A 27,752-nucleotide genomic window follows, 5' to 3' on the forward strand; every position below is an offset into this window, starting at 1 on the left:
CTGCACTCCGTCCCTCCACCCTTTTGGCTTTGCCTTGGTCCTTAGTCCCACCATCTTAATGACAGAATTTTCATTTTTGGGCGAACTATCCCTTTAAATCTCATGTGTATCAGTATATTGGATCTGTGCATTAGGTCCTAAAGTGACTAAAGAGGCCTAATATACCGGCTGCTGCCGTGTCATTAATGTTAATCGAACAATAAAAGAAAAAGGGAAAATTACTCACTGCTCTTTAGTCAATTTAATATGATTAATCTATATTTCATTTATACAGTAAAGACTATGCAGTGTTGTTTTACATTTGATTACTTTCTGTTAATAAAATCTACGTTTGTTCTGTTTTTTATTATTATTTATTTCACAGAAATGCTATATTTTTAAGCTGTTCTTAATCACCTCTAAGAGAGGGAATGGAATATATTGCTTGCCAGAGAAATGTCAAGTCATCATACTTTCTCATCTTTAAATTTTAATACTTAATATACATTGTTGTTAAAATAACTAAAATAATAGTACATGATAAATAGAAGTGATCGGTGATGATCAGTATCGGCCAATACTGCTTCCATTGATCGGCCCCAAATATCCTGATAAGAGCTCCTTTACTGTCTGACATACTGAGGCAAAAATATGTCAGGGACAAGAAAAGAAATTGTATTATCATGTCAATGCATAAGAGTTTACAGCAATGGAAAATGCCCGCAAGAAGAGGTCTCTTAATTGGGGTAAATGACATTTGTTTGATGACCCTCATGGTTTCAGCCAGAGCACCACCATCTTCAAAGCGTTCATGTTTCCTTATGAGTTTATTTCAAGTTCCTTACCACATAAGTTTAAGCCTTACAGTCTTGGCCAAAGGAGGAAGAAGAAACATTTGCACAAGCATATGAGACCCAGGAAAAGGCAGCACTTCAAACGATGGGACTTCATCAATGTTATCTGTAATCGTTTCAGGCTGCCCCTCTGGTTTAATCGCTTCCAGAGAGACAAAGACAGAAGAAAGAAAGTAAAGTTAGCAAAGATTCATTGTAAGACCCTCACAAAGCCCATGAATCCAGATGTGATCATGGCTTTCAAGATCTCCATAGAGAAACACAATAGGTACTAGTGAATTGTCAGCAAGCATTTATGAATTATTATCATTACAGCTTCATAATGCTTTAGACTTCCCTGGTTATATTGTATCAGTAGATCTGTAGAGTGCCAATTGTTCTCATAAAACTTTGGTGTGGCCACAAAACAATGAACCGGCTGTGTGGCTTGAACAAAATACTTTCAGCAGAAACGTTTGGTCTGCATGTCACAGATAAATGAATACATTAGTTAGGGCAGGACAGGATGTGTGTGTTGAGCTGTGTGGACTCACTCTATGTGGTAGAGTTAATCTCTGGGCAGCAGCTATGTTGGGTGGAGGTTTGGGATGAAACTGGCTAACACCCGTCCAGCCACACCGGATACCACCAACACTCACACATCACTATAAACACACACATACACAAACAAAATACTTCATAATTTCAAACATTGGAACACAACATCTCAGCACAAATACAACATCAGCTAAAGTTGAGGTGCATCACACTGACGATTAAAAACCCCATGAAATCACCTGACAAGCACAGTTTTATTCATGTTGACATATTGAAACGCCTCAAATTGCAGAGCAATTAAAGGTTTTTTTTCACCCAAAAATAAAGCCATCCTAGGTGTATATGACTATCTTCTTTCAGACAACACAATTGGAGATATATTTAAAAATATCCTGGCTCTTCCAAGCTTTATAATGTTAGTGAACAGGGGGCCACATTTTGAAGCCCCCAAAAATGCATCCATCCATCATAAAAATAATCCATACGGCTCCAAGGGGTTAATAAATTTTTGTAATAAAAAAACCCATATTTAAAACATTATAACTAGCTTCAGAAAAGTAACCTCTGACCCGACGCATGACGTAATGATGAACGCAGAAGCGCAGAGGATAGACCAAAAAAAACCCACCGGTCACAAATTAGATATCTAAAATGAGAAATTTTAAAGACAAATGTCAGAAGATTTTGATATAAGAGAACAGGAGCTTGAGTTTGGTGCACAGCCCTATTTGTTTGAACCACGAGAGGCGTCTAAGCTTATACTGCTCCTACATCCTACGTCATAAATTGTGTCAGGGGTTACTCTTGTGGCGCAAGTCAGCTTGCGCAGTATGCATATGGTCGTCTGCCGGAAGCTAGTTATTTTAATTTATAAAGTTTTAAATATGGCTATTTTTCTTACAAAAAACCATTGCTTCGCTTCAGAAGGCCTTTTTTTGAACCCCCCCTGGAGCCGTAAGGATTATTTTTTATGATTGATGGATGGATGCATTTTTTGTGCTTCAAACAGGGTGAGTCAATCAAAAGATAATTTTTGGGTAAACTATCCCTTTAAATGACTCCAGGTTGCTTTGATGTTGTAATTTGCAATGTGAATACCCCTCATCCCATGCAAACCAACCATTTTCCACATTTTCACAAATGTATAAATATATTATTAGTGCTGTCAATCGATTAAAAGAATGAATAACATTTTTTCTGATTAATCACATCTAATATTAAAATTTGCAATATATTTTGTGTTGCACTGTTTTATTATTAATAAATAAGGGTTTGTATGTTAATAAATAAGGGTTTGAAATTTCAACTCTGCAAACAGGTCAGTTTCACATAATTTTGTGTTTTTGTTTGTTCAAGTGTGCCAAAACACAAAAAAAGAACTCAAATCGGTACTGATGCGCTGTCTGAAAAGTGGCTTTGTGTGAGTGTGTTTCAGGTGTGCGTGCACAGACAGGTGATTCACAGACAGTGAGCTAGTACCACATTGTGCCCTCTTTTGCATCTTCTCATGCTTGAATGGTTTAAAACCATGAATGAATGATTGGCTGATCATGTGCAGACCATCCTCAGTCAACCACTCTCTTTTGCTTTGCAGAGCTGGTAAGTGGAACCCAGAGAGCATGATAATATACTATAACGTTAGTCCAACGATGCCAGAAAAAAAAAAAAGAATGCTGTGTTAATTGCGTTATATATTTTTAACACATTAAACAGAAAATAATAATTACAGAAATGAAAGCATTACATTTGACAGCACTAATATATACTCAAATATACACAGGTATACATACATACAAATAAGCAAACAATATTAAATTATTGTTTTACAAAAATTCAATTTAAAATGTATTTATACTTTACTTTTTTGGTTGTGTTGATTATTATATCTGATTATTTTCTAAAATTTATATTTTTCTAAATGTGTATTTGAATTGAATCAGGAAATGTGAATGGACCCAGGCATTGGATATCACAGTTTTCCCATGCATTCTTCCAAGCCTTATTCACAGGTTCAATAACTCTCCAAAAACCACTATTTCACATGAAGCAGAGTTAAGGAACATTCATTATTAATGACATCACTTCCACTAAGAGACTGAACTCTACGCGACACTGTGAGGAAATGTAAGAACGCTGGTTTCCTATGCAAGCTTACCACACTTCAGAGGTAAGACAGCATGCATCAACACTGAAATTTCTCAGGCTTAGGTGTAACACAGTCAGAGCACAATTAAGTTGCAAACTTCTGGAGGATTTGTCATTACTGCTGTTCATAGTCAAATTGCTGAGTCAGCTGTGACACCTCACATCTCTGTAAAGGCTTTGGATTGGAAAGGTCTGGCATCACTGTCAGACTTTGAAAAAACGTTGACAGCATCACGATTCAGACCATTCACGAATGTAATTGCTCCAGTCCAAGTCTCTAGCACACCACTGATGCTCTATCACTCGATGAACATCAACAAATACTGCCAACTCACATTAGCCCCAAAAAGCAGATTGGCAGTGTTAGATAATCTGACTCATCCAGGATGATGAGTTTTTTGAGTTCGACTGCTAAAAACTGACATGTCAGACAAAGACAGAAATTTATTCAACTGAGCAACGTCTCACGTCTCAGACAACTTTTCTTTTACATCTCTCTCTCTAAAAAAAAAACACACATACAAACACAAACACACTCTTACAGATGTTACTGCATGGTCTACACAATCATCAGGGAGTAGAATAGTAAAAGTGATGATTCTTCTGAAATGTGCTGAGAGATGAATGTCAAACAGAAGACTCTGTGCACTGTGAGAAAGCAGTAAATACATCTTCATGGCTACACTGCTTTCACGCAAAAACTGACTGTTCATGCTTCATCTAATGTATACTGTACACTAAAATGACAAGGACTGGAGAAATCCACCTGTTCCCAATGTGATTGGCAGCTGTGCATTTTCTAGGAATCAAGGTGTACAGGTTTTTATCAGTCCATCATGAAGCAAAACTTGCTTTCTCAGGTCAAAATGAGGGATTCTAGGAAATAACTAGTTGCTGGAATTGCTGGAAAGATGTGAATGAAGAAATGAAGTTGTTTCCACCTGGTGTGAAGATTTTGAAGATGTTTTCAGTGATCACAAAAGTGATCTGATCACAATAACGCACGTTAATACCAGGTTTACACTATTATAATACTAAATAATTTTGAATATAATGTATGATAATGCAATGGGGGAATTGCAATTTGTTTGTTATAATGCCAAATGTCTGATTTTAACAGTAAAAATAAGACCATTATTATTTTACTTGATAATTATGCACTGTCATTAAACTTTGAGTGAAAATATATATATATATATATATATATAGCACATAAGTAGCACATAATAACATAATGAAAACATCATAATGTAAAAAAAACGTAATGGAGACATCATTAATTTTGAAGTTTTATTAAGTGTTAACAGTGAGATTATGTGGTTTTTATTATCAATTAACACTGCTTTTGTCATTTTTTACAAGATGGACAAAATTTGTCACCAAAAAAGTTATTTGGTTTAACCAAAATTTCGGTTTTACCGAATGACACTTTTGGTATACCAAATGAAACAATGCTAACAGGCTGATATCAGGCTAGTTAGCTTGCTAGCTAGCTTCCAAAAGGACAATCAAACATTTTATATTTAGTACAAGTTATTAAAATATTACAACATTTTCCATGTTTTATAGCGGTTGAACCGAATGACCTGACGTTTCGGGACATGCGTATGAGCAAGTGCAAACAATTTTTTTCACATAGTTAAAATGTGAAGAGAGAGTTAGTTACTTTGCTTCATGACCATGTGGTCCTGTGCAGGTGTCTGAATGATGTCACATCCTGTCACATGATATTCACCGCATGACTTGATCCAAAATGGTCCCTTTATATTGGTTACTCCGAATGACATCAATGAAATTCATTTTTCCTGGACATTCTTTCTCAAAACAAAGCAACGACTTCTACACATAATTTTAATACCATTTTGCACTATATTGATAAGAATGTTATAAAATCATGCCAGTATAAAAAATATATACATTTAAGATATTTTAATCACAAATGAAATGGCTGTATTGGCCTTTGGACAGTTAAACCAAATGACCTTTTGACACTTCAAAATCTTTAAAATACCTTTATATGTAGCAAAATATAATTAAAACCTTTTGGATTCATTAAAAGAGTTCGAGTCGTACTATCTTACATACTTTAGATGTCATATCTTTGTTTTTTATTATTATTATTAAGGCCTTTGGACAGAAAAAAATGATATAAATATAAAAAGTAATAATTAAAAAAAAAAAAACATTAATAACTTCTTTATTTTAGCTTTGTTTAGAAAATGGTGAAAGTATAATGTGAGTATTGTGTATTGTATTGAACTGAACTGAGTCATGAGTGTATTGTTACACTCCTAGAATATGAGCATGTGAATGAGTGAGTAAATGAAAATATGTAAATGAATGAGCATGAATACTATGAGTATATGAACAAGTGACTGAATAAATGAGAGAGCGAGTGAGTGAACAAATAAGCGTGTGAGAGAGAGAGTATGCAAATAAATGAATCAACGAGCGAGGGTGATCAAGAAAGCGCACGTCCTGGTGAGTGTATGTGACTGCGTGTGGAGCAGAATATTGATCAGATTGAGGAGGTGGGAGCTTTGTCATGAACAAGTCATTCTGCACACCACACACTGCAGTGGGCAGAGCTTACACAGACCCGTCACAGCACACTGAGGACATGTGACTCAGCCCTCTTACAGAGCCTGCACTAGCCCATTCCCATGTACAAACCTTATTGAGAAATGAATCGACTCATGCTCAGTCATTGCCTTTCTCTCCCAGGCTGAAAAACCTCCACAGATCCGGCCTACAAGATGATACATCCATCATACGCTCACCAATTACATACTCAAGTTCTCAGTGGACACCTGCAGCACCAATGCGTAGAAAACACACTCAGTGTTTCTACAGTGGCTTCCTTCCCTTCCACTTTCACCATTTCATTATGAGGCAGACAGCAATTCCTGTATTTCACCATTAACGCTGGACTGTGTTAAAGGCAGCTTGGAGATTAGCGTTTCCTCTCACCTCCCTTTGTGTCAAGCTTAAGAGCAGCCGCTCCCTGCTGGAGAGCTCACCACCGAACCCCTCTGACACAAACCCCACCACAAGCCTGTAAACTATTCATGAGCACTCCATTTTTCATGGACAGAGATGGATGTTTCATGTAGAGCAGGATGGGATGGGGAAAAACAGAAAAGAAATAGACATAGAAGTGAATAGCTGTGCAAGAGAATGGAAAGAAATTAGTTTTGAATATTCAAGTGACACTAATAAAGTTAGGTCGAAATGCCATGCCAATTTTTTTTTAGCCCTCCTCCTCCCTAGAACCACCTGTCTAGATCTGCTACAGGGTTCTTCCAACTTGCAGCAGCAACACATTTGTAATTCTGAATCTGTAATCCTGTGCAATAATTTCAGCAATCCCTACAGTTTCAGCAGCAAGTCTTTGCTCATGCCATCAGCAGCGTAGCAGATGTAGCCAGCCAACATCAATCCTACCTACACTCCATTCTTATCAATAAATCTCATCTTTTTACTGCTGTCGATTACACAGGTGTTCAACCTGGAGACCCACTGTCATGCAAAGTTTTATTCTTTATTCAAGTTCTGACCTGCTTCAACACAAATGCCTGTGATTTTTAAGGGATCCTGAAGACCTTGATTAGCAGGTTCAGGTGTGTTTGATTAGTGCTGGAGCTAAACTCTGCAGGGCAGGGGTCTCTAGGGGCTGGCTGCACCAGCTGTGCATAAATTACTTAGCCTAGTTGCGACATAAAAGGGGCTCAAAGTTACAAATTGTGCACTACTAAATATTTTTTGTTGTTGTTGTTGGACCATTAAACTTTAAATTTACCATTAAATTGATTTGATTACATCAATAAGCTCATGTTTAACCTGACAAACTTCCATTCTTAGACATATATGTTGACATTTACACACATTTACATTATAATAGAACATTATGTGAATAAATGGCTTGGTAGGAGCACTTCAACACAAACCTGATCTAAACAGAGCATCTCTGTAAGCATTCTCTATGTGCATGCCAAATAGAATTATAATAAATACATGTCTTCTTGTTTTTTTGTTTTTTTTGTATCTGCATTTATTTATTGAAATTAATTTCAAATACAGTTTCTGAAAAGTTTACATATAAAAATACATTTTACTCTATATATCATGATTAAAGGCACAATATGTAAGATTTTTGGATTAAAAATCAAAAAACCACTAGAACAATGTTACATATTTTGTTGATTGTATACTTACGTTATCCCAAATGTTTCCAAGAATGTTTAAATCCAGAGAAAAAAGCAATTTTAACCAGGACACGGAGCGTGTCTGTGCGTCGCCTATCAATGACATCATACGCGCATTACCCTCGATTTCCGTTTTGTTTTGTAGAAACCATGGAAACACTAAAGACGCTTTAATATATTATGTGTTTTATTAGACAGGCGAGCAACTGTTTGGATACATTCATCGACAGAAAACTAATCATGTTATATAGCTCAACACAGTAAGTCTTACTGTTTAAATCTTGTTTTCTTGATTTACAGCGAATACCATGTTTTACCATGCCTAATATCGATCTAGCTTACTGCAGTGTGCAACAAGTGTCTCATAGTAGCTGCCGAGTGAACACACAGTAGCATTATAACAACTTTCAACACACATGTATCTAATTTGATAAAACAGCTCTCGAGACGCGAGTCGCGCTCGTCTCTCATTAGCAATCACTTCAGCGGCATCGTTTCTGCATCGCACAGCACTCAATCCTGCTCTACTTCATACCACAGTAACGTTAATAATCTCATCCATGAACATGATTTCTGACTGAGTCCTGTCCTGATTCTTTTCCACCGGCTGTAGACGTGAAGACAACACATCCCATAATTCTGCGAAATCAAGGCGTCATCAAGCTATGCCTTTGTTTTGAATAAACGACCTCTAGTGGCGAGAATTTACACATTGTGGCTTTAAGTATCGCATTTCAGTGGAAACATATTTTTACTGTGAGTTACGTGAGGCAAAAAAATTAGAATCAACCATAATAGGAAAAATGGAAATTCACAGTGTTTCAACAACTTCTGCTCAAGAATTTGAAGGATGCTATAGGATCACTTAAGGTAAACATCATATTATGCAACTATGCATGACTTTACAGAGAGTTTACTATCTACTATCTGCATTCTGCCTTAAGAACAAATGGTGCAACCAAATTAAGTACAGAGTTGGTTACAAACTAGCTAGTAGTTCCTAAACCTCTACCCCTGGTTTTACAGACAAGGCTTAAGCCTAGTCCAATATTAAAATGCATGTTTGAGCTCTTTTAACTGAAAGCAACTTGCACTGACTTATCTTAAAATATGCCAGTGCCATTGGTCTGTCTCAAACCAGTAATGTTTTTTTGTAAGGCAGGTTTAAAGAATGCTACCTAAATGTCCTAACTGAACTAAGGCCTAATCCTTACTTAGTCTAACACCGTGTCCTAACCAGACACGACGTGATAAAAGGTATCTTTTCCATGTTAATCAGAGTTTTTGTCCTAACCAGCCGTGACAGCGACACGTGACATTACTATTTTAGAAACGGTTTCTATTTCATGACTTTGCGGCTGGAACAGCAACACAAAGTATGGCAATGATAATCTCAGGTACTGTTTATGTGCTTTATTCAATGTTAAAAGGGTCTAATGTGAGACTGAATATCATTCTGTGTTCCCAGCTTTTTAGCTGTAATGAAAACAACACTGGCTAATTCACCCAACATTCAACACGCAACATTCCCAAAATAGGCATGTCATAAACTTTACACATGGTGGAGGGCAGAACTACTGCTGTGACATGTATGATTTATTAGTTTTCTTCCCCACAACATCTAGATTGCCTTGTCTTGTCATTAATGTACTGCATATTTACATATGTCTGTGAAACCTGGCCCTAGTGTTTCAATTTAAGTAAGGATGGCTGGCGTAACCCTACACTGAGTGGAAGATCTCTGGTCTCAGAATATAGTGCATGAGACACATGGACTACTTTCATTTTTCTTTAATTTTTCATTTTTAAATCTACAATAAATAAATAACAGGTTTAAATCCACATGAGGGTGAGTAAATAATGACATAATTATCATATTTTCAACTGTCCCTTTAATCATACCAATTCCTGTCAACCCCCACACAGATTCTACACTCCCCACGTTGAGCAGTGCTCTGCTAGACTCCCGAGTTTTTATTTAGTGTTGCTGGCAGTAATGGACTTGAGATTCTGATTAGTTGTAAATGGGCGTGAGGCGAGGTAGAGCGCCGTGCAATCACGCCATGCCTAATGACGCTCCGCAGACCCTTCTTCTCTGCGGGGAGCACCGCCTCAGAACGAATGGGCCTGCTCGCCACATTTCTAATTGAAAGTAATGATAATTAATATCATCATAATCACAGTTTGTTGTTGAGGATGTTTATGGGCTTTTGTGGCAGAAAAATGAGGAAGCACTTTATAAAATGGCTCTTGTTAACCTTTTAGCTTACTGCAGTCTCATTTAGCATCTGGAGCATCACTTCCCATGCTGGCTGTGAGTAGAAAGTAAGATGGTAATTTGTATTCAGTGCCAGCTTCTCTCTTTGGGGTGGTGTGACAAAGATAAATCCTGATAAATGTAGGCTGATATCTGCTTTAATGAGCTTGAATTAGAATACGTTCTGAAAACATGGAAATGCTTTGGAGCAAAGGACAAAGCAATATCTCTGAACATGCACTCATGAGCTCATGAGGATTGATGGCACGTCAAAACTGCATTTGACAGGCAAATCACCCTCACGTTCCTCTTGTAACTGATAGGAAGTGTTACTGAGTCAGAGGCCTATGACTGTGACCTCTGGTGAACTTACTGCGGATATTGCCTTTATGATGAATGATGAACAAGTAGTCTTGGAAGTAGTGGATGAAAAATTTATTACGTAATTACTGATGTAGAAATACTTTGACCTAACTTAGTTTATTAATGCAAGTCATTAATTGAATTATTACTCTGAAAAATGGGTAAAACTGCTATTTGTTTACGAATCATGACTAAACCAAACTAAACCGGCTCAACCAATGGTGTGACTTTGGTCCGGTACCATCTGTTTATCCAACAAATGGCAGACAAGAGTGTTTGGGAAACATAAAACACTATTATTATTTTTTTTTAATTTAATTTGTTGATTCTAGTTCCGTGCTTTACCTTTAAGCTTCCCATTTTAAGCTTCATTTAACATATTTTACATTTAAATCCATTCCAGATATTTTTGCAGACTGACCACCATAATAAACGTGAAAAGTTCCACAGGAATCAGTATGGAAGAAAAGAGTTGATCCGATTAACATTCATTATTTTAACAGCACCATCAAGAGTGGACCTAGCAGAGTCCTAAAACATATGCACATAAAAGTCAAGCTAAAATAAATGTGAACAGAGAGAAGTTTGCAGAGAGCGGGCAATAAAGGCTAACACCTGATGCGCAAATTCCACCATTTTGCTCACTGAATGCTTAAGACAGTCACAATAAGATTTGAAATTCCCAAATCCAACGGCACGGCGGACATACAAAAACCACCTTTCCTCTCCACTGTCCTCTCTTCAAACCAACCCTGTGCTTATTCAGTTAGTTCAAGTACAATCAGTCCCTTTCAATTGCAAATCAGTACAGCCGTGGACGAGACAAACAGGGCATGTACAAAAAAAAAAAAAGAAGCAACTCTTACTGTAATGAAAGAAAGAGTGGGGGGGAAACAGCTTATAAGAAAAAAGGACATATGTAGCTAAATTACAAGAGCCCCGAGGATATGCAAATGAGAGGGACCTCCCACAAGAATTACTTTTTTTTCTTATGCAGACCATGCTGCTCAGATAAGCTCAGTGTAGAAGAAACACAGGGAGGACTGGCCTGTGTGTCAATGCCCCTTTTCTGCCTGAGGGTTATAAACTATTCTTCAAAGAGAACACACTCGATTGACCCACCATTAACAATCCTGGAGGATTAATTAACATGACTGCGCTTGATGCTTGAAGACAACAGTTGAATTCAAACATCTATTTAAATGTCCCTTACAGAAAGAGAGAGGCACACACTTGTCTTACATTGCTCTCCGGTCAAACCTTGAGATCCAACTTGTCCATAAATGGCCGCCCCACACCTGATGATGTTCTACTGAGTTAAACCTGTGTTTCTAAGTTGTACCTCAGAGGTAAATATTTTTATATTGTGCAGCTAATATTGATCATTAATATTATGATTAATTGCGTGTTTATTTTAAAAAAATTCACTAAATTAAAGTTGGAACAAATAATTAAATCATGGCCACAAATTATTAAAGGGTTAGTTCACCCAAAAATTATCCCATAATTTACTCACCCTCAAGCCATCCTAGATGTATATGACTTTCTTCTTTCAGTCAAACACAATCGGAATTATATTAAAACATATTCTGGCTCTTCCAAGCTTTATAATGGGAGTGAATAGTAACCGATATTTTTGAAGCCCAAAAAAGCACATCATAAAAGTAATCCATACGGCTCCAGGGGATTAATAAAGGCCTTTTGAAGTGAAGCGATATGTTTTTGTAAGAAAAATATCAATATGTATAACTTTATAAACTAGAATCACTGGCTTCCATGCGCGATTCAATTCTGCGAAGCGCAGAGGATAAAAAAAAAAAAAACCACTGGTCACAAATTAGTCACAAAAAAGTCTAAAACGAGAATTTTTAAAGGGAAATGTTGGAGAAGCTTGAGTTTGTTACCCAGCCCTATTTGTTTGAACCACGAGAGGCGTCTATTCTCACCTCAGCTTACGCTACTCCTACATCCTACGTCAGACGCTGGAACTCTCTCATGAACGCGTGGACAGACGTTACCACAAGCTAGTGATTATAGTCTATAAAGTTATAAATATGGATATCTTTTCGCTTCAGAAGGGGGTTATTAACCCCCTGGAGCCGTTATTAACCCCCTGGAGCCGTATGGATTACTTTTATGATGGATGGATGCGCTTTTTTGGGCTTCAAAATATCAGTTAATATTCACTCCTATTATAAAGCTTAGAAGAGCCAGAATATTTTTAAATATAACTCAGATTGTGTTTGACTGAAAGAAGAAAGTCATATACACCCAGGATGGCTTGAGGGTGAGTGAATTTTGCGATAATTTTCATTTTTGGGTGAACTAACCCTTTAAGTCAAGGGAATTAATTCTTAATTCGTGGCCACGATATCTATTTTTTTTTTCGTCCTTGTTATGTGCAGAGCTCAGTAAAATGTAAACCAGTTTTAAACTAGTTTAAGATCGGTGCTTGCCTATGCCAAACTGTTGCCAGGAATCCAGAGTGTTGCTATGCGGTTGATTAGGTGTTGTCACTGTCTTTCAGCATGTTGCTATGCGGCTCATTAGATTGGATTTTTCAAACTGCTTTCCTGAATACACTCTCCGCCTACCATTGTTCGGGAAAACAAAATATAGTCATGACATTGGTTGAGTCAATGTTGATTTTTTGGGATGGTTGGGACACTCAAACAAACAGGGCAATGTTTTGATAGCACCACAGTGTTTACACTTTTCAGGGAAATCAGCCTACAAATGGTTTACTTGTAGTTGTCTCTCCATATTAAGCTAGGATATGAGAAAGTATTCTAACATCAAAAAACAAATGATACTTCAGCTTCAACTTGGTAAATCTGCAGTGCATACAAAAGACTAACCTGTAACAGAATGCACAAAATGGGAAGTGTGCTATATTGACCTAATTTACAAATATAGCATACTGAATTTAGTATTTGTCCTTAGCTGTGATATGTACCATACCGTCTCACACTTAATCTTGACTTAGAGTGCTCTGGCCCTGAGGCTATAAAAGGTTTCATCAGGTACTGTACTTTAAGGGTTTTCTTGGCTGTTCTGGTCATTAGTTGTATCTTTACCCCTCTCTCTCTCTCTCTCTCTCTCTCTCTCTCTCTCTCGGACCACCCACACTGGTGTCCATCACTCTTCTCTCCAGCTGTGGCCTGCCTATGGCCCATTTGTGTTACTTTGTTTCTTTGTGGCTGAGGTCAGAAATACCCCAACCCCCTTCTTCTTCTCTCTCCTTTCCCTCTCTCTCTCTCTCTCTCTCTCACTTGTTCTCTCTCTCTCTAGTAACTCCAACAAAAGCTCAAGCTGGCCTTTGTGCCTGATGCAGGTGTCCAGGGCCATGAAAGGACTCAGGCTCAGAGTGGGAAAGCTGAGGGGTCCATTCACCCAAACACCCACCTGTAGGACAATCTGACCCAGATGAGTCACTCTTACAGGCTCAAAATGCTTCCTGACAGACAGCCGGTCCCATTACTTGTGTGGGTGGAATCCATTCATTAATCTGGCAGAGATAATTCGGCGGGGCTTCTGTTAAGTGGCTAAAGTTATAAGGTCACGGATGGTATTGAAGTATTAAAACTTCATCCTTGTTCCTAACAGCATGTCCTAACCAGGCATGCCACGATAAACAGGGCCTAAAATCAACACCATTCCAGTACCAAATGTACGTAAAGCACATTTCATGCCTAATTTAGTTTGACTTTGTTTTAACTACCCATCTAACTCTAGGGTATTCTGTCAGTTGCTTGGTTTCTGTTGTACAGGGCAGCCCCTCCTCATAGTTATATAATAAATCATTACATATTAAATGTCATGCTCTGATTGGATGTGATTGCCACATCACTCTGCACTTTCAGCATGTACAGACATTTGCCACATTATACCTGGTTAAGACAGAGTATTGACATCTTTAGACAACTTATCCCTCCATTATTTGACTAGTCACACAAGTCACTAATCACAAGTGATTGTCTTCATAAAAGGCATGATCAACTGTTTGTGGGAGACTGCACTAGCAAGTTGTCTTCCCAGAGGATCTAGCTTTAAAGTAGAGATATGACTGACACTCCTCCCTCTATACTGATCACACGCCAAAACTATCTTGCGCTTCAAGGAATAGTTCACCCAAAAATGAAAATTACCCCATGACTTACTCACTCTCAAGCCATCCTAGGTGTATTTGACTTTCTTCAATTTTATTAGTCTGAAAGGAGTTAAATTAAATAATTTCCTGGCTCTTCCAAGCTTTATAACGGCAGTAAATGGAGGATGAGATTTTGAAGCCCAAAAAAGTGTAACCATCCATTATAAAAGATATCCATGCGACTCTGGGGGGTTCCTAAAGGCCTTGTGAAGTGAAGCGATGCGTTTGTGTAAGAAACATATCCATATTTAAAACTTTAAAAACTAAAATAACTAGTTTCCGACAGACAGCTGTACGCATCGATTTATGGCGAAAGAATGAACTCTGACCTGACGCATGACGCAATGGTGAACACGGAAGCGCAGAGGAGAGAGCAAAACAAAACACGATCACGAATTAGAAGTCTAAAATGAGAATTTTTAAAGAAAAATGTCGGAGGATTTCGATATAAGAAAAGAGGAGCTTGAGTTTGTTGGCCAGCCCTATTTGTTTGAAGCTTACGCTACTCCTACATCACGCCAGGGATTACTCTTTTGCCGTAAGTCGACGTGCGTATGGCCGTCTGCGGGAAGCTAGTTATTTTTAGTTTTTAAAGTTTTAAATATGGATATTTTTCTTACACAAACACATCGCTTCGCTGCAGAAGGCCTTTATTAACCCCCCAGGGCCGTGTGGATATCTTTTATGATGGATGTTTCACTGCCATTACAAAGCTTGGATGAGCCAGGACATTATTTAATATAACTCCGATTGTATTCATCTGAAAGAAGAAAGTCATATACACCTAGGATGGTTTGTGGGTGATTTACATCTCAGAAGTAACATAAAAAATGTACTTGGTAAATTAACTGTTATGAAGAATTACATAAAAAAAGAATGGTTTTATGAGTGCAATTAATATTGTGCATTTCAAATAACTTTTTTTCTTTTTTTTTTCTCCCGCATCGCAGCCTTAGCTCACGATTACAAATGTTTACATTTCATTTACCTGATGCAGTTACCCGAGGTGAGTATATTTCCAGAGGGGATTTTCTTACTCAAGGTGTCCAATTATCATACACTGGTACTGGAGTCCCCTGTGATGGGGGAGCTGAGCTGTACTAAAAACCCAGCATGTTTGTGATCTTGACTGGTCTCGGTAGAGTGCAGAGGCTGGGTAAAGGGGGGAGGGGCTAACACTACTTTAATGAAAGGAGCAGAGAGAGTTCAGTCTCTCAGCACTGCATCGTTACAACTTTGACCGTCTTACACACCAGAAAAACTCCATCTCGTTTTTACATTTCTGGGGAAAAGTGACTTTAAATAGTAACACCCTCTCCCAGCTCAACTTTGCACTGTAATTGCAGTCAACAGGAGTTGAGCTGTACTCATCATGAATGTTGAACATGTTACTCAAAGCAACAGTTTGCCTTGCATAATGACATTTTTCTAAATTAAAATTTATTGTCTAATTACAGACAGCTTCTAAAACTGATGACATATTTCCCTACAAAAAGTTGTGCTTCAAGGAGAGCCTGATTTATGCCGCAATTTATTTCAATTTAATCTTTTAACATGAATATAGATTTTATGCTTAGCTCATAAATCAATCTTGATTCAGTCACTGTAATTCGCCCTGCTCCCGGTCAGCGAACATCAACCTGAATTAGCCAGTCTGCTCAGCTTCACCGTACAATTAGTTCTATCAAGAGTGAAAGCTTTAATCAATGGCTGGCTTGTCCTTCACTGAGCCCTATGGCTACAGCCGCCGTAAAAAAACACATACAGGCAATAACACCACTCTTAAGCTTTGGATTACCAGGTCTGTGCAGTGTCATGGTGGCAACTTATGATAAGACAGAAAAAAAGAAAAAAACATTGAGGGTGCAATGTGCTGCAACCAGAATGCTGTAGTAAAGTCCTCTGGGTGTGACTATGTGTGTGCGAGTGTAGCTGGCTCTGTCGCAGCGGTACCTGGGAGCCCCAAAGCAGTCTGTCTCATTGATTCATTTGGGTTTAAATGTCACTCACAACAGAGTCTGGGCAGCCCTAGAGACCACAGCAAACTACAAGCAACAAAAGGGGGAGAAAATGACATTGCTGTTCCTCGAAAACAACTGTTCTCTCTGCTTTGACAAAGGCGGTGGGCAGAAAAGTAGAGAATTATCTACACGGCTGAAAATGATTCACTCAATCTTTTTTTTTTCTTACATTTTCAGAGTATATTTGAAGAGTTCAGATGCAAAAGCCGCTAAATGCCACCTCCGTCAAAAATGAGATAATGATATTGAGCGAATGCTCTCTGCACATAGTATACGTTCATCAAATACTTTCGCTTCAAATCTGCTAAATCCCAATGTCAGCCCATTCAGAAATACCGGTTTGTTGGCAGGAACCACTAAACGTCGCTTCCCTTTGTCAGCAAAAGTCCACAGAAGAACCAATAAAAAGATAGGAATCGAATCATAGGATTTCAAGATGAATGGAGGTGTGTGTATAAGCCTGCTTTCAATTGCCGAGCTGCAAGTTTTTAATCGTGTTTTGTCAGAGTGGCAATGACAGGATTTCGCGAGCAAGTAAACAGAACTTTGCTGCTGTAAAACTGACAGAAAAGGACGTTTTACTATGTCTTGTTGTCCAAAGAGGTGGACTTAAAGGTTTTTGCAAAAAAAAAAAAAAAAAAAAAAAAGCACACATGAAGCTGGTTTTGAAGCAAAAGACAAAGAGTCAAAAAAGTCAAATTTGTTAAATGCCAATGAATTGACTAAAGTGACATTTTTGAAAATAAGGCATTTCAATAACTGACTAATAACCTTTTCATTGTCATTAAAGTGAAATTACTGAACCTAGACACAGGAGCAAAAAAATATGCTCATTTAAAAGAAAACATGTCAGACGTACTTAGAGATTTTTACATCTGAACTCTTCATTTGATCCTTGAATATTCTTCTCAGATATGGTACCTATTTAGTAAGCATGATACTGTAACATTTCCTGTTAACAAATGCCCCTAAGGATTAAGGGAGTCTAAAAAGAAAGGATTGCAGTGATGTGTTTTCTTGAAACAGTCTTTTAAATGGTTTACCCAAGCCATAACTCCTTTCTTTTTAAAAGACATCTAAAATTCTCCCACTTAAATACATTCCCATGAGAATCAAAATAAAGACATCACAGTTGTCTGGGCCAGTACTCAATTTAGTCTAATATTATCTTAATTAACTGCCCCCTTTACCAGCTAGAAAACCACTGAATTTGACCAAAATTTGTTTATATTTCATCAGGGGCGGAGCCAGACATTGTAAACATTCGGGGCTTAGCCCAAATCTATTTTGTCCAATGACAATTTCATTTTCCATTAACAGCTTTACTGTCACGAAAGGAACTTTGTAGTAGTATGCTGGAGTAAAGTTCATAAAATGTACATTGTTTTCCACAGGAATTTGCAAAACTTTGTTTGGTGTACCTCCTGTAGGGGGGTCCGGTGGCATGCCTCCCCGGAAGAAAATTTTGTACATTTTAAAGTTAAATGCATCAATCTGGTGCACTTTGAGAGCTCAAAACTGAGAGCTTAAGCCCATGTACAGTGTGCAAATTGAACAAAGAAAAAGCATTGACTTGTACCTGGACATTAAAGAGGGCTCAAACATCTTTTTAGTTGTGATATAGAGTCTCAGTCTACATTACATTGACACTGGTGTTTTAGGATGCCAAACAATTATTAGGCCTACAATAATATTATAATATGATTTAGGCCTTTATAATTATTCATATGACAGTAATATCCATATATTGTAACAAATGCACTGTAAAATAAATGAAAATTTTATAAGTAGTTACTTTACAATACAGTATAGGGAAATTACAATACTTTTGTACTAATTTCTTCACTTGCAAGAGATAAACCCTTGAGCTTTTATTTTGATCACCAGATCACCAGCTGATCGCGTGAGCAAATGTGCGCACTTCTCTTTAAAACACGCAGCACAGACTTTTGCTGTTTTATAAAGGCACAAAGCCATATCACAGTTTCGATTTATTAGTTTTAATGCTACTTTTTAATACTGATTATTAGTTTGTTGGCAAAATACAATGTTAGAGACCATTTAGGCTATGTATGTATGTTTTAAATTTTCAGTTCATTATGAAACAATGGTGGCATAGGGTAATTAATGGGAAACACTGAATGAATGTTTAGCTGACAAATGTGCTAAAGTTGTCATATCAGTTGTTATATCATAACAAAAACCCTTCAACCGGAACGAACGAAAGAGAGTCTTGAGGCCTGCCGCTGCTCTGAGTGAGTGACAGGAGGCGTGTCTGTGTACAACTGCGGTGTGCGTGAACTCGCTGTCGGAGAGAAGAGAGAGAAAGCACTGCAGGTATCGGTGTATACTGAACGATATTGAACTGTTTAACATATTTTAATAGAGAGATTAGAAAAATGATATTTTGACAGCACTGTTAAGAAACCTCAAACCTGAAAGAATCGGGGCTTTTGGAAAAACATTCGGGGCTCCAGTCCCCTTAGCCCACCCCTAGCTCCGCCCCTGTATTTCATGATTGACAGATAATTATCATGTGAATTATTTGCTTTTTGATTAAAGGAAATGTTGATAGTTGCCTCAAGGGCATTTGAAACTCATCTTTCACTAAATACTAAACTGTTTTTGTTTTTTTGTTTTTTTTTTCACACGACAGTTGTCCTCATTGTGGTTGTATTGGATATGTTCTGGGCTTAAAGCACAACACGTTACTCAAAACATATTAAAATACATTCCTAATTTAACTATTTAAGTGACATGATGAACACAATCAATAAATAGCTAAATAAATTTGTAATGAATGCTCTGATGCGTGACACAAATAAAAAAAATACCTCATGATACTGGATTTTACCGCTGGACTAAATAAATGCAGTTGTCACAGGTTGATTGACAGCTGGCAGCAGTGTCAACTTTTAAGGAGAACCTATACCCTTATCTTATGCAATAAAAAATAAAAAAAATTGAGAAAAAGATTTATGACAAAAAATTATGTCTTCAACAACACTGTCTGTTGTCAATTGTTGATTTGAGCCGGCGTTCACTACGTCAACTGCGTATGACAACAGTTCAAATTGTTAAATTAAGTCATTATTTTTGTTTTGTTTTTGTGCACAAAAAGTATTCTCGTCCCTTCATAACATTAAGGTTGAACCACTGTAGTCATGTTGTCTATTTTAACAATTCTGGACCTCAAAAGGTGCAATGACGTTGTCCTATGTGGTTCAGAAACCCTCAGATTTCATCAAAAATATCTTAATTTGTGTTCTCAAGACGAACAAAGGTCTTATGGGTTTGGGACGACATGAGGGCAAGTACTTAATGACAGAAATTTCATTTTGGGGTAAACTAACCCTTTAAATAGTCTGCAGTAATTAATAGAAATAGTAATAGTAATAGAAATTTCAAGAATATCAAGAGTCAAATTCCATCCAAGTCAAAACAGACAAATATCTTAACTTTTTCAAGAGCTTCTGAAGTGCACAGAACAAACCAAAGTTCCTGACGCTGTTCTGGCCCTAATCTTTGCTAGGTCTTTTATATTGATACACTGTTTAAAAAAAACAAAAACCCAGTTATTAGGAACTTATCAAGAAGCATGCACTGGCAAAAAAATGCAGCTGCTGCAAGGCAAGGAAGTGCTTATGTTTCACATTTCCTCTGTTTGTCTTCTATCCCTGTATCTGGTGTCACTTCCAAATAAAATTTAACAGAACTATTCCTGTAATTATGGTCCCCCTACAATTTAATATTGATTGAACATACCAGTTTGCTGCCAACATCATTAAATGTGCTCCATTTGAATTTAGGAGGCTAGACGATGCAATGTAATACATGATATATGTAAAACACCAGGCTGAAGTTAAATTATTCATCTTTTATGTATTGATCCACCATAATCTCCGTTCATGCAATTCATGGGCATGGCTTTGATCAGCAGCATTTGTAAAACAAATCTACAGCATGAATCAAGCTTCTCATGTTACTATATGGACGATAAAGCTACACCAACACAGACATATACTATCCATAACACATTTAGACAACATTTACTTGGACTACAAGAAAAACTCTAAATGAGATCTAAGATGATCAATAAACTGCTCTATTACTTCTGACCGAACACAAGCTCTCGGGCTGAATTCATGTATGCACTAAAAACAAACAAACAAAAACAAACAATCAAACAAACAAACAACACACATTTAGGCATCATCATAACCTTAGAATGGAAAGCAGCTGTAGGCTAACATCTTGCATTATGCACTCACAGACGGTTGAGTAAATAGTATATCTTTATAGATAAATGCCAGGTTTTTCTTCATCTGTCATGTTTTTGTTCCCATGCACGGGTTATTCCACCGTCACCCATGATGACAAAAAATGTGAATATTCCGTTTAGTGTGACAAACTTGTTTTTGTGAATCACTTACACGGTCCTTTCAGATTCCTGTCATTGTTTCAAGATCTGATTTGTGACTCATTTCTAGAGATTCATTTCACTTTTGTCCAATTACCAGAAGTGTTTCAGTACAATACACTTTCCCCCGGTTTCACAGACAAGGCTTAAGCCTAGTCCCAGACTAAAATGCATGTTTGAGCTGTTTTAAAGGGGTGGTTGATTAAGATTTCACTTTTTTTTTTACTTTAGTTAGTGTGTAATGTTGCTGTTAGAGCATAAACAACATCTGCAAGTTCAAAGCAAAGCAAGATATTTTCTTTTAAAGAATACTCTGTTTAAGGGCTACAACAAACGGCTGGTAGGGACTACAACGAGCTTTTTCCGGGTTAGTGACATCACTAACCCTGAAATTTACATAAACCCTGCCCCCGAGAACACACAACAAAGGGGGTGAGGCCATGTTATTGCAATACAGTACGTAACACAAATGCAATAGCATGTCATAAAAGCAAGATGACAACATGACAAATTATAACCATAATTAAACTAAACTATACTTGTTCTATCTTCATGCAGCATATATTCTCTGGCTTTGTAGGCATCTTACAACAGTTCCCACACGAGCGATTTATAGATTATCATGACAGAATATGCTAATCAATGACTTTAAGATAGTTAACTCCACTTCAGCAACATAAATTCATCAACTAACCATTCAGAAACATCCTGTTGCATTCCACATATTATCACTTCTTCTTGAGTCTCTCCATCATTGTCAGACTCCGGTTTGAACATAAAAGGCTGAACAGTTTCTGACATTTTCAGTGAGTCTGCGTGAGGTAATCAGAGCTCTTGAAACTCCGCCCTCTTCTTGGGAGAAACAGCTCATTTGCATTTAAAGGGACACACACAAAAACAGAGTGTGCTATACAAATTTAAAGAGTTAGTTCACCCAAAAATGAAAATAATGTAATTTATTACTCACCCTCATGTCATTCTACACTGGTAAGGCCTTCATTCATCTTCGGAACAAAAATTAAGATATTTTTGATATTAAGATATTTAAAACAGCTCCTGCGAGTTCAGTAGGTCTACTTTAATATTATAAAGCGACAAATCCGATTTCAAAACACTGCTTCGGAGCTTTGCGAATCGAATCATCGAATCGGCCCATCACTATATTGTTGAAAAGTCGTTATTTTGTTTTTCTGGCGCACAAAAAGTATTCTCATCACATTACAATATTAAGGTAGAATCACTGAACTCACATGAACTGTTTTAAATATGTTTTTAGTACCTTTATGGATCTTGAGAGAGGAAATGTCATCGCTTTGTATGCAGGCCTCACTGAGCCATCGGATTTAATCAAAAATATCTTAATTTGTGTTTTGAAGATGAATGAAGGCCTTACAGGTGTAGAACGACATGAGGGTGAGTAATAAATGACATTATTTTCATTTTTGGGTGAACTAACCCTTTAACATGCTATACAAAATGATCTGTGGGGTATTTTGAGCTAAAACTTAACATACACTCTCTGGGGACATCAGAGACTTATTTTACTTCTTGTGAAAGTAGCATTATATGACCCCTTTAATGCCAAGTTTACACTACATGATTTTAAGCCTGATTTGCAGGTTAACGAGCTCGCTGACAGGTGATCAGAAATACATTTCAACGTTTATTTTTGCTAATCATGGTGCGCACATTGTCCGGACTAGCAAAATAGTAATGAACAATAGTTAATAAAAATTGTGAGAGGATGAAAGAACACTAAAAGGGCAAGGCAGTGGAACTGGGAGCAAATATAAAAAAGTAAATAAATTAAATTAAATTAAATGACTCAAATTACTGCCCAGGTCAGCAAAATACTGTTTCATCTATACTTTTTGGCTCTAGATCTTTGAAAATCAGCGCAAAATCGACCTGTATAAATAATGATTTTGTTATCACTTAACGTCCGGTATTAGTTGTTCAAAGTATGCACCAATGACAGAAAATAAGAAACTGTGAGTCTTGTGTGCATGCTGACAACTTTTATCTTAAGTATTTGAAGAATAACTATCAACTAATTAACAAGCTAAAACTGCTTGGGGAAAAATGTTAGTGTTTAATTTACAAAGTCATTATTACAACTAATACGGGACTTTGTTAGACAATTACAAAATCATTATGTATACTATAGTTGTAAAACTGAAAAAAATAAAAAAATAAAAAAAATACTAGTTTGGGGAGTTTTACCTGTAACACCGCACAGTAGGCCTACAGAGTTAACTAATGGGTAAATATTGCTGTTAAATCTAAATTCTAAGATGTTCTGTAACAATTAGCCCAGACTGTTTAAATATGAAAACGGGCCTACCGTGGAGAAAAAAAAAAAAAAAAAAAAAAAGACCGCGTGCTTCGTTTTCCCCCCACGATGAACACAAACATTTCTAGAGAGCAGATGACTATCTTACAAGGGGCGCAGTGAGAATTCTTCTCGCTATTTAAAACTGACCCAAAACAAAAACTACATCTATCAACTGTCTTGAATTCATCGGAGCTGGAAAATATTTGAACTCTCTTCCCTCTCCATACTGAACCCATGTTGATGGAATCGCTCATTCACTAATTCGGTAACTTTGAACTGTTGTTCGTTCCCCTGAAAGAATGGCCATTTTGCGACGCTCCCTAAGGCGGCAGTCCTTTTAAAGTTACCGCTGAGCGTGCTGTCGGGTGTGATAGGCTGCTTAAAGAAAGAAGCTTCGCCTTGTGTTCAGATGAGCCCGTGGTGCTGCTGGAGAGTTCACTCACCGTCTGCTAGCTCCAGCCAAAACGGACCACGAATCCTTTTCCTTTTTTAAAATTTTATTTATTTCATCCTATCATCGGATAAGCCTTTTAAAAACAAGATGTAACTCACCACCGAACATTTACATCCTCACTTGAATAAACCTACATGTTTTAAAAAACCGGGATGAACATCACTGATGGAAGTTATTGTGGCGAGTGGTTTTAACTATGGTATTCCGATGCGATTGTTTATTTTGCCCTTTACCCTTGGCGATGGATCCCTAATTTTGGGATTATCAGTAATTCCACGATTCTATTAGGAATCATCGGCGATCGAAGAGGGAATTCTACACAGCCAAGCAAACTACAGGGGATTTAAATCGCATTGCTCCGGGAAAAAGAAAAGAAGCAGGAAGAAAATTCATGTGGCGATTCTCTCCTTAACAGTAAATAATTTTGGATTGCAGAATGAGCAAGGAAAGACCTAAGAGGAATATCATTCAGAAGAAATACGTAAGTATTGATCCTTTGTATGCATTTGACCTTAAGTTTGTTCGATGGTCTCGCGCTTGTGTCGATGTTAAATGCGTAAACTTTGATCACGGATGGCTCTTGTTGTGTTTAGTCTTGATTTAAAAGCACGGCGTAAATGCATCCCACTATGTTCACAACACTTATATATATTAAAATGTTTGTTTGTTTGTTTTTCCTCAGACGTCGGTTTTCCTCGCTTTTGCATTGGTATCCTCATTGTGAATGCGTATTTTTTTTTTTTTGCACGACAAATGTTAGCTTGCAGAACTCGTTTATAAACCTGGACGTGTTTTGTTAGGGGTTGTTATTGGTACACAAACTCCAGCGTTAAAGCGCAATTGTGACTAGTATGGCTTTGTTTGCTCTTCATTGCTTTCCGTCTCAAAGCCGCGAGGACAACCATATCGCCTTCTTTTATTCTGAGATTTGTTTTCCCGAACTGAAATCTGCAGGAATACGGGTCATGAATGCAACTACCTCAACTCCCCTGGTATTTGTTTATCTCGGATGTAACTCGTTCGTCCTCAAGTGTAAGCAATGGGCTCTTTAATGTTTTTAAAGTGAACGTGTAAGGAACTTGACAACTGAGAAAGCTCGAAATTGGTGGCAGATGTAGTTATTTTATTTAAGATTCAGAAGAGTGGATTGTCTTTAATCTTTACAATTTAAAGTACAAACGCCGAACTAGAAAACACAAGCTTGTGCAGAGGCCAGTATTGTGGGTATCACTGTGCACGAAACTTCCTTTTTTGTCTGCTTTTTCTCTGAGAGTTTCTGCACGTTTTATTAAGCAGATTAAAACCTTTAATGATAACGGGTCGTAATATTACATAACTGATTAGATTAAGCGCATGGAATGTCGTTTATAGTGGAATATATATACAGTCGCATTGCAGAGGTTCGCGTGCAAAGGAAACCGACCATTTTACTATCTCCACCAGTACGATGGGTTAGTAAACCGGCGAGCTTGTCATGTTATATTGGAGAACGGGGGACTACATATAGGGCTTGAACTTTTCTGGATGGTGATTTAAACTCTCCTCAGGAGCGGAATTAAGCAAGACTACCATAACAAAAACCCGAGTCTCCTCAGAGACAGCCAACCAAACCTCCTATCAGTTAACCCTCAAAGAACTGACTGACTCTTAACCCGAGGTTTCCTGCCGCTTTACCTGTACTCGAGGGGAAGTTTCTTTTGTCAGAGTTTGTGATACTGTTGTTACATCTCTCATTGTCCAAGTCCTTACTTTAGTTTCTTCTCAAACCAAGCCAGGGCCGAGAAATAATTTCCCGCTGGCGCGTGAAAGGGTTAGCTCGTGCAGCCAATTTTGTCTGCCGCGTGAAGTAGGCTTGTCACGTGCCCTCATATTGAACTTTTTTTTTTTTCCACAGAACCATATTTTGACCGGTATTGCTACATGGAAAAGACTTTGTTACGCTTTTTAGTTTAGTGATATTTATTTCAGTTCATCAGCAACAGGTTAACAGGAATGAAACAAACATTGGGAGGGTATAGGTTATGATGACGCACCACGGGGGCAGTTTCCACGCACAGTATCGGCAGTGCTCGAGCTCCGTGACATCTTATCCCTTTCCATAAAGGTGATGGAAATTGTCATTGTGTACTTTTGTTCAACGTAGCTGTAGTACGTCTCTTATTGTTACGGTAGCTCACAAAAGTGTGACGCAATTACTTTTGTTGATTGACAAGGGAAATGAAAGTGATGACAAAGTAGACTTTTACACCACGTGGTGACTTGTAATCCCTGAGAAGAATGATTCAGTTAAACCCTCTGTACTACCATTAGTTTAAAAACCCTGCCTTGTGTAACTTGCTAAAATATTGTCAGAAATGGACGAGCTTTATATTTATTATAATGTAGCTATGTTTTTTTTTTTATTGTAAAAGCATTAGTTATCTGGTTTATGACCAGTAGGCCTATTTATTTTGAATAAAAAAAATAAAAAAAAAAACTTTACATGTACAGGGATCCCATTGTCATGGAAATCATGTCTTAAATAATGGAAATTCTCTCTTCTAAAATATTTATTTGGCTGAAAATGTCCATTTAGAGCACACTATTTTGATAAATTATTTTAATAATCTTATCTATGTAATCAAGAGTGACTGGGAACGTACAGGAAATGTATTGGTCAAAAGTGTGAACCCTGCACTTAGGTCTTTTCCCCTTTCGTATTGTTGTTGTTAACTAAGTGAGAATTAATTTTAGCTATTTAAAGTTCATTTGTTTTGTGTGTGGTTGCATGTCTGACAGGGATCTGCTCCATCTCATAGTGACCACACGTCTGTATGGTCAGGGTCATGAGCCTCTGTGTAGGGTGTGTGGAATGGATCTGAACCATTCAGAACATGGCTGATCATGTCACATCTGTGCAGTGCAGGCAGCTGTGCTAAAATCTGGTCAGGCAAACAACAAAAACAACCTGAAGGATCTGTCCCCCGGGCCTGCACAACTCTTGGCCCCTTGGATTCAGCCTCCCCTTAATTAGCGTAAGACAATTATACATGCTTGGCTTAACCATATCCCCTGGAACATGAGTGCAAGGTTTGTTTTTTTTGTTTTTTTTCCCTTCAATTTTTTTTTTATTACCCCATTTTTCCTTCACATGTTCTGTGAATATTATTAAAATTCATTTAGTGGAAAACGAGAGAGAGAGAAAAAAAAATATGATAATAGATGTTAATAAGAGCAAACAAGGAAATGCAATTAGACCGTCCCTGATTGATAGACGTGTGTGAAAAGCAGAAGGGGGGGCAAGTAGGCACTTCTGCTTTCAGACGAGCTCCTTTAATGGCTTTCAGGCCGTCCTGACACTCTCTGAAACAACTTCTCTGTATAATTATTTTTGAGGGCTGTTTTTAGAGCGAAGAGTTACGCTGGTTTGGATTTCAGAGTTTGGCTAATGAATGCAGCCAGAGCTCGCGTTTGTGTTCCTGTTCTGTTGAAGTGAACATGGCACATGGTGTGGGGGGAACGGGGGGTTACCCATGGCTATTCTTCCTCTCTCGTTCTCCCTATCCCTCTCTCTCTCTCTGCAGGCCCAGCTGGGGTCGGGCCCTGATTCATAGACGTGTGGTGAGATAGGCACAGCTGCTGTAGGGGCCTTTACAAATGTAAAGAAGCTGTCAGTGTTTGTTTCATCAGGCGTACAACTGATGAGGGCCAAGTTGAAAAATCCACTGCAGTGTGTGGCGCACAAAAAAGCTGGAAACAAAAATAGAGAGCAGGGCCAAGGCTCACCAAGCCCTCCCTCTGACCCCTTCCCCCGCTCCGAGTCCTCCAGCTTTACAATGTAAATGTGGGCACCTCGTCCATTTGTGAGGAGAAAGCTGCGAGGCTCTGCGTGTGTGCGTGTGAGAGATTGTATGTTTGTGTTTCAGCGCCTGCCGCTAGCGCCACTGTGCTTCATTTAACCCTCTGTTTTAATGCAAATGGAGTTTTCCCCCTTGCTTTTTTTTCAAGGATGTGACATGGCAAAATTCATGGATCATACATCAGGAGGCCAGC

General features: G+C 37.8%; 1 protein-coding gene and 1 long non-coding RNA gene across 3 annotated transcripts in view; one reads left to right on the top strand and one right to left on the bottom strand.

Annotated features, from left to right (window-relative positions):
• Window positions 1-461: 461 nt before the first annotated feature.
• On the bottom strand, window positions 462-27,721 carry LOC127500978 (uncharacterized). Of its 2 annotated transcripts, XR_007926485.1 has the most exons (4): window positions 25,395-27,721; window positions 1,367-1,477; window positions 825-975; window positions 462-617 (listed from the first exon to the last, which is right to left on the bottom strand). It is a non-coding gene; the product is annotated as an uncharacterized LOC127500978 (long non-coding RNA). The 2 variants fall into 2 exon arrangements; XR_007926484.1 differs by having other exon boundaries at window positions 462-975.
• Window positions 23,629-27,752, top strand: part of jarid2b (jumonji, AT rich interactive domain 2b) — a 111,469-nt gene continuing 107,345 nt past the window's right edge. The window contains exon 1 of the mRNA XM_051872637.1: window positions 23,629-24,201. Within this exon, the coding sequence (XP_051728597.1) occupies window positions 24,157-24,201 (45 nt within the window). The 5' untranslated portion in view covers window positions 23,629-24,156. The remainder of the gene's footprint in view (window positions 24,202-27,752) is intronic.

This window comes from Ctenopharyngodon idella, chromosome 19, assembly GCF_019924925.1.
Source record: "Ctenopharyngodon idella isolate HZGC_01 chromosome 19, HZGC01, whole genome shotgun sequence".
In the NCBI taxonomy this organism is placed as follows: Eukaryota; Metazoa; Chordata; class Actinopteri; order Cypriniformes; family Xenocyprididae; genus Ctenopharyngodon; species Ctenopharyngodon idella.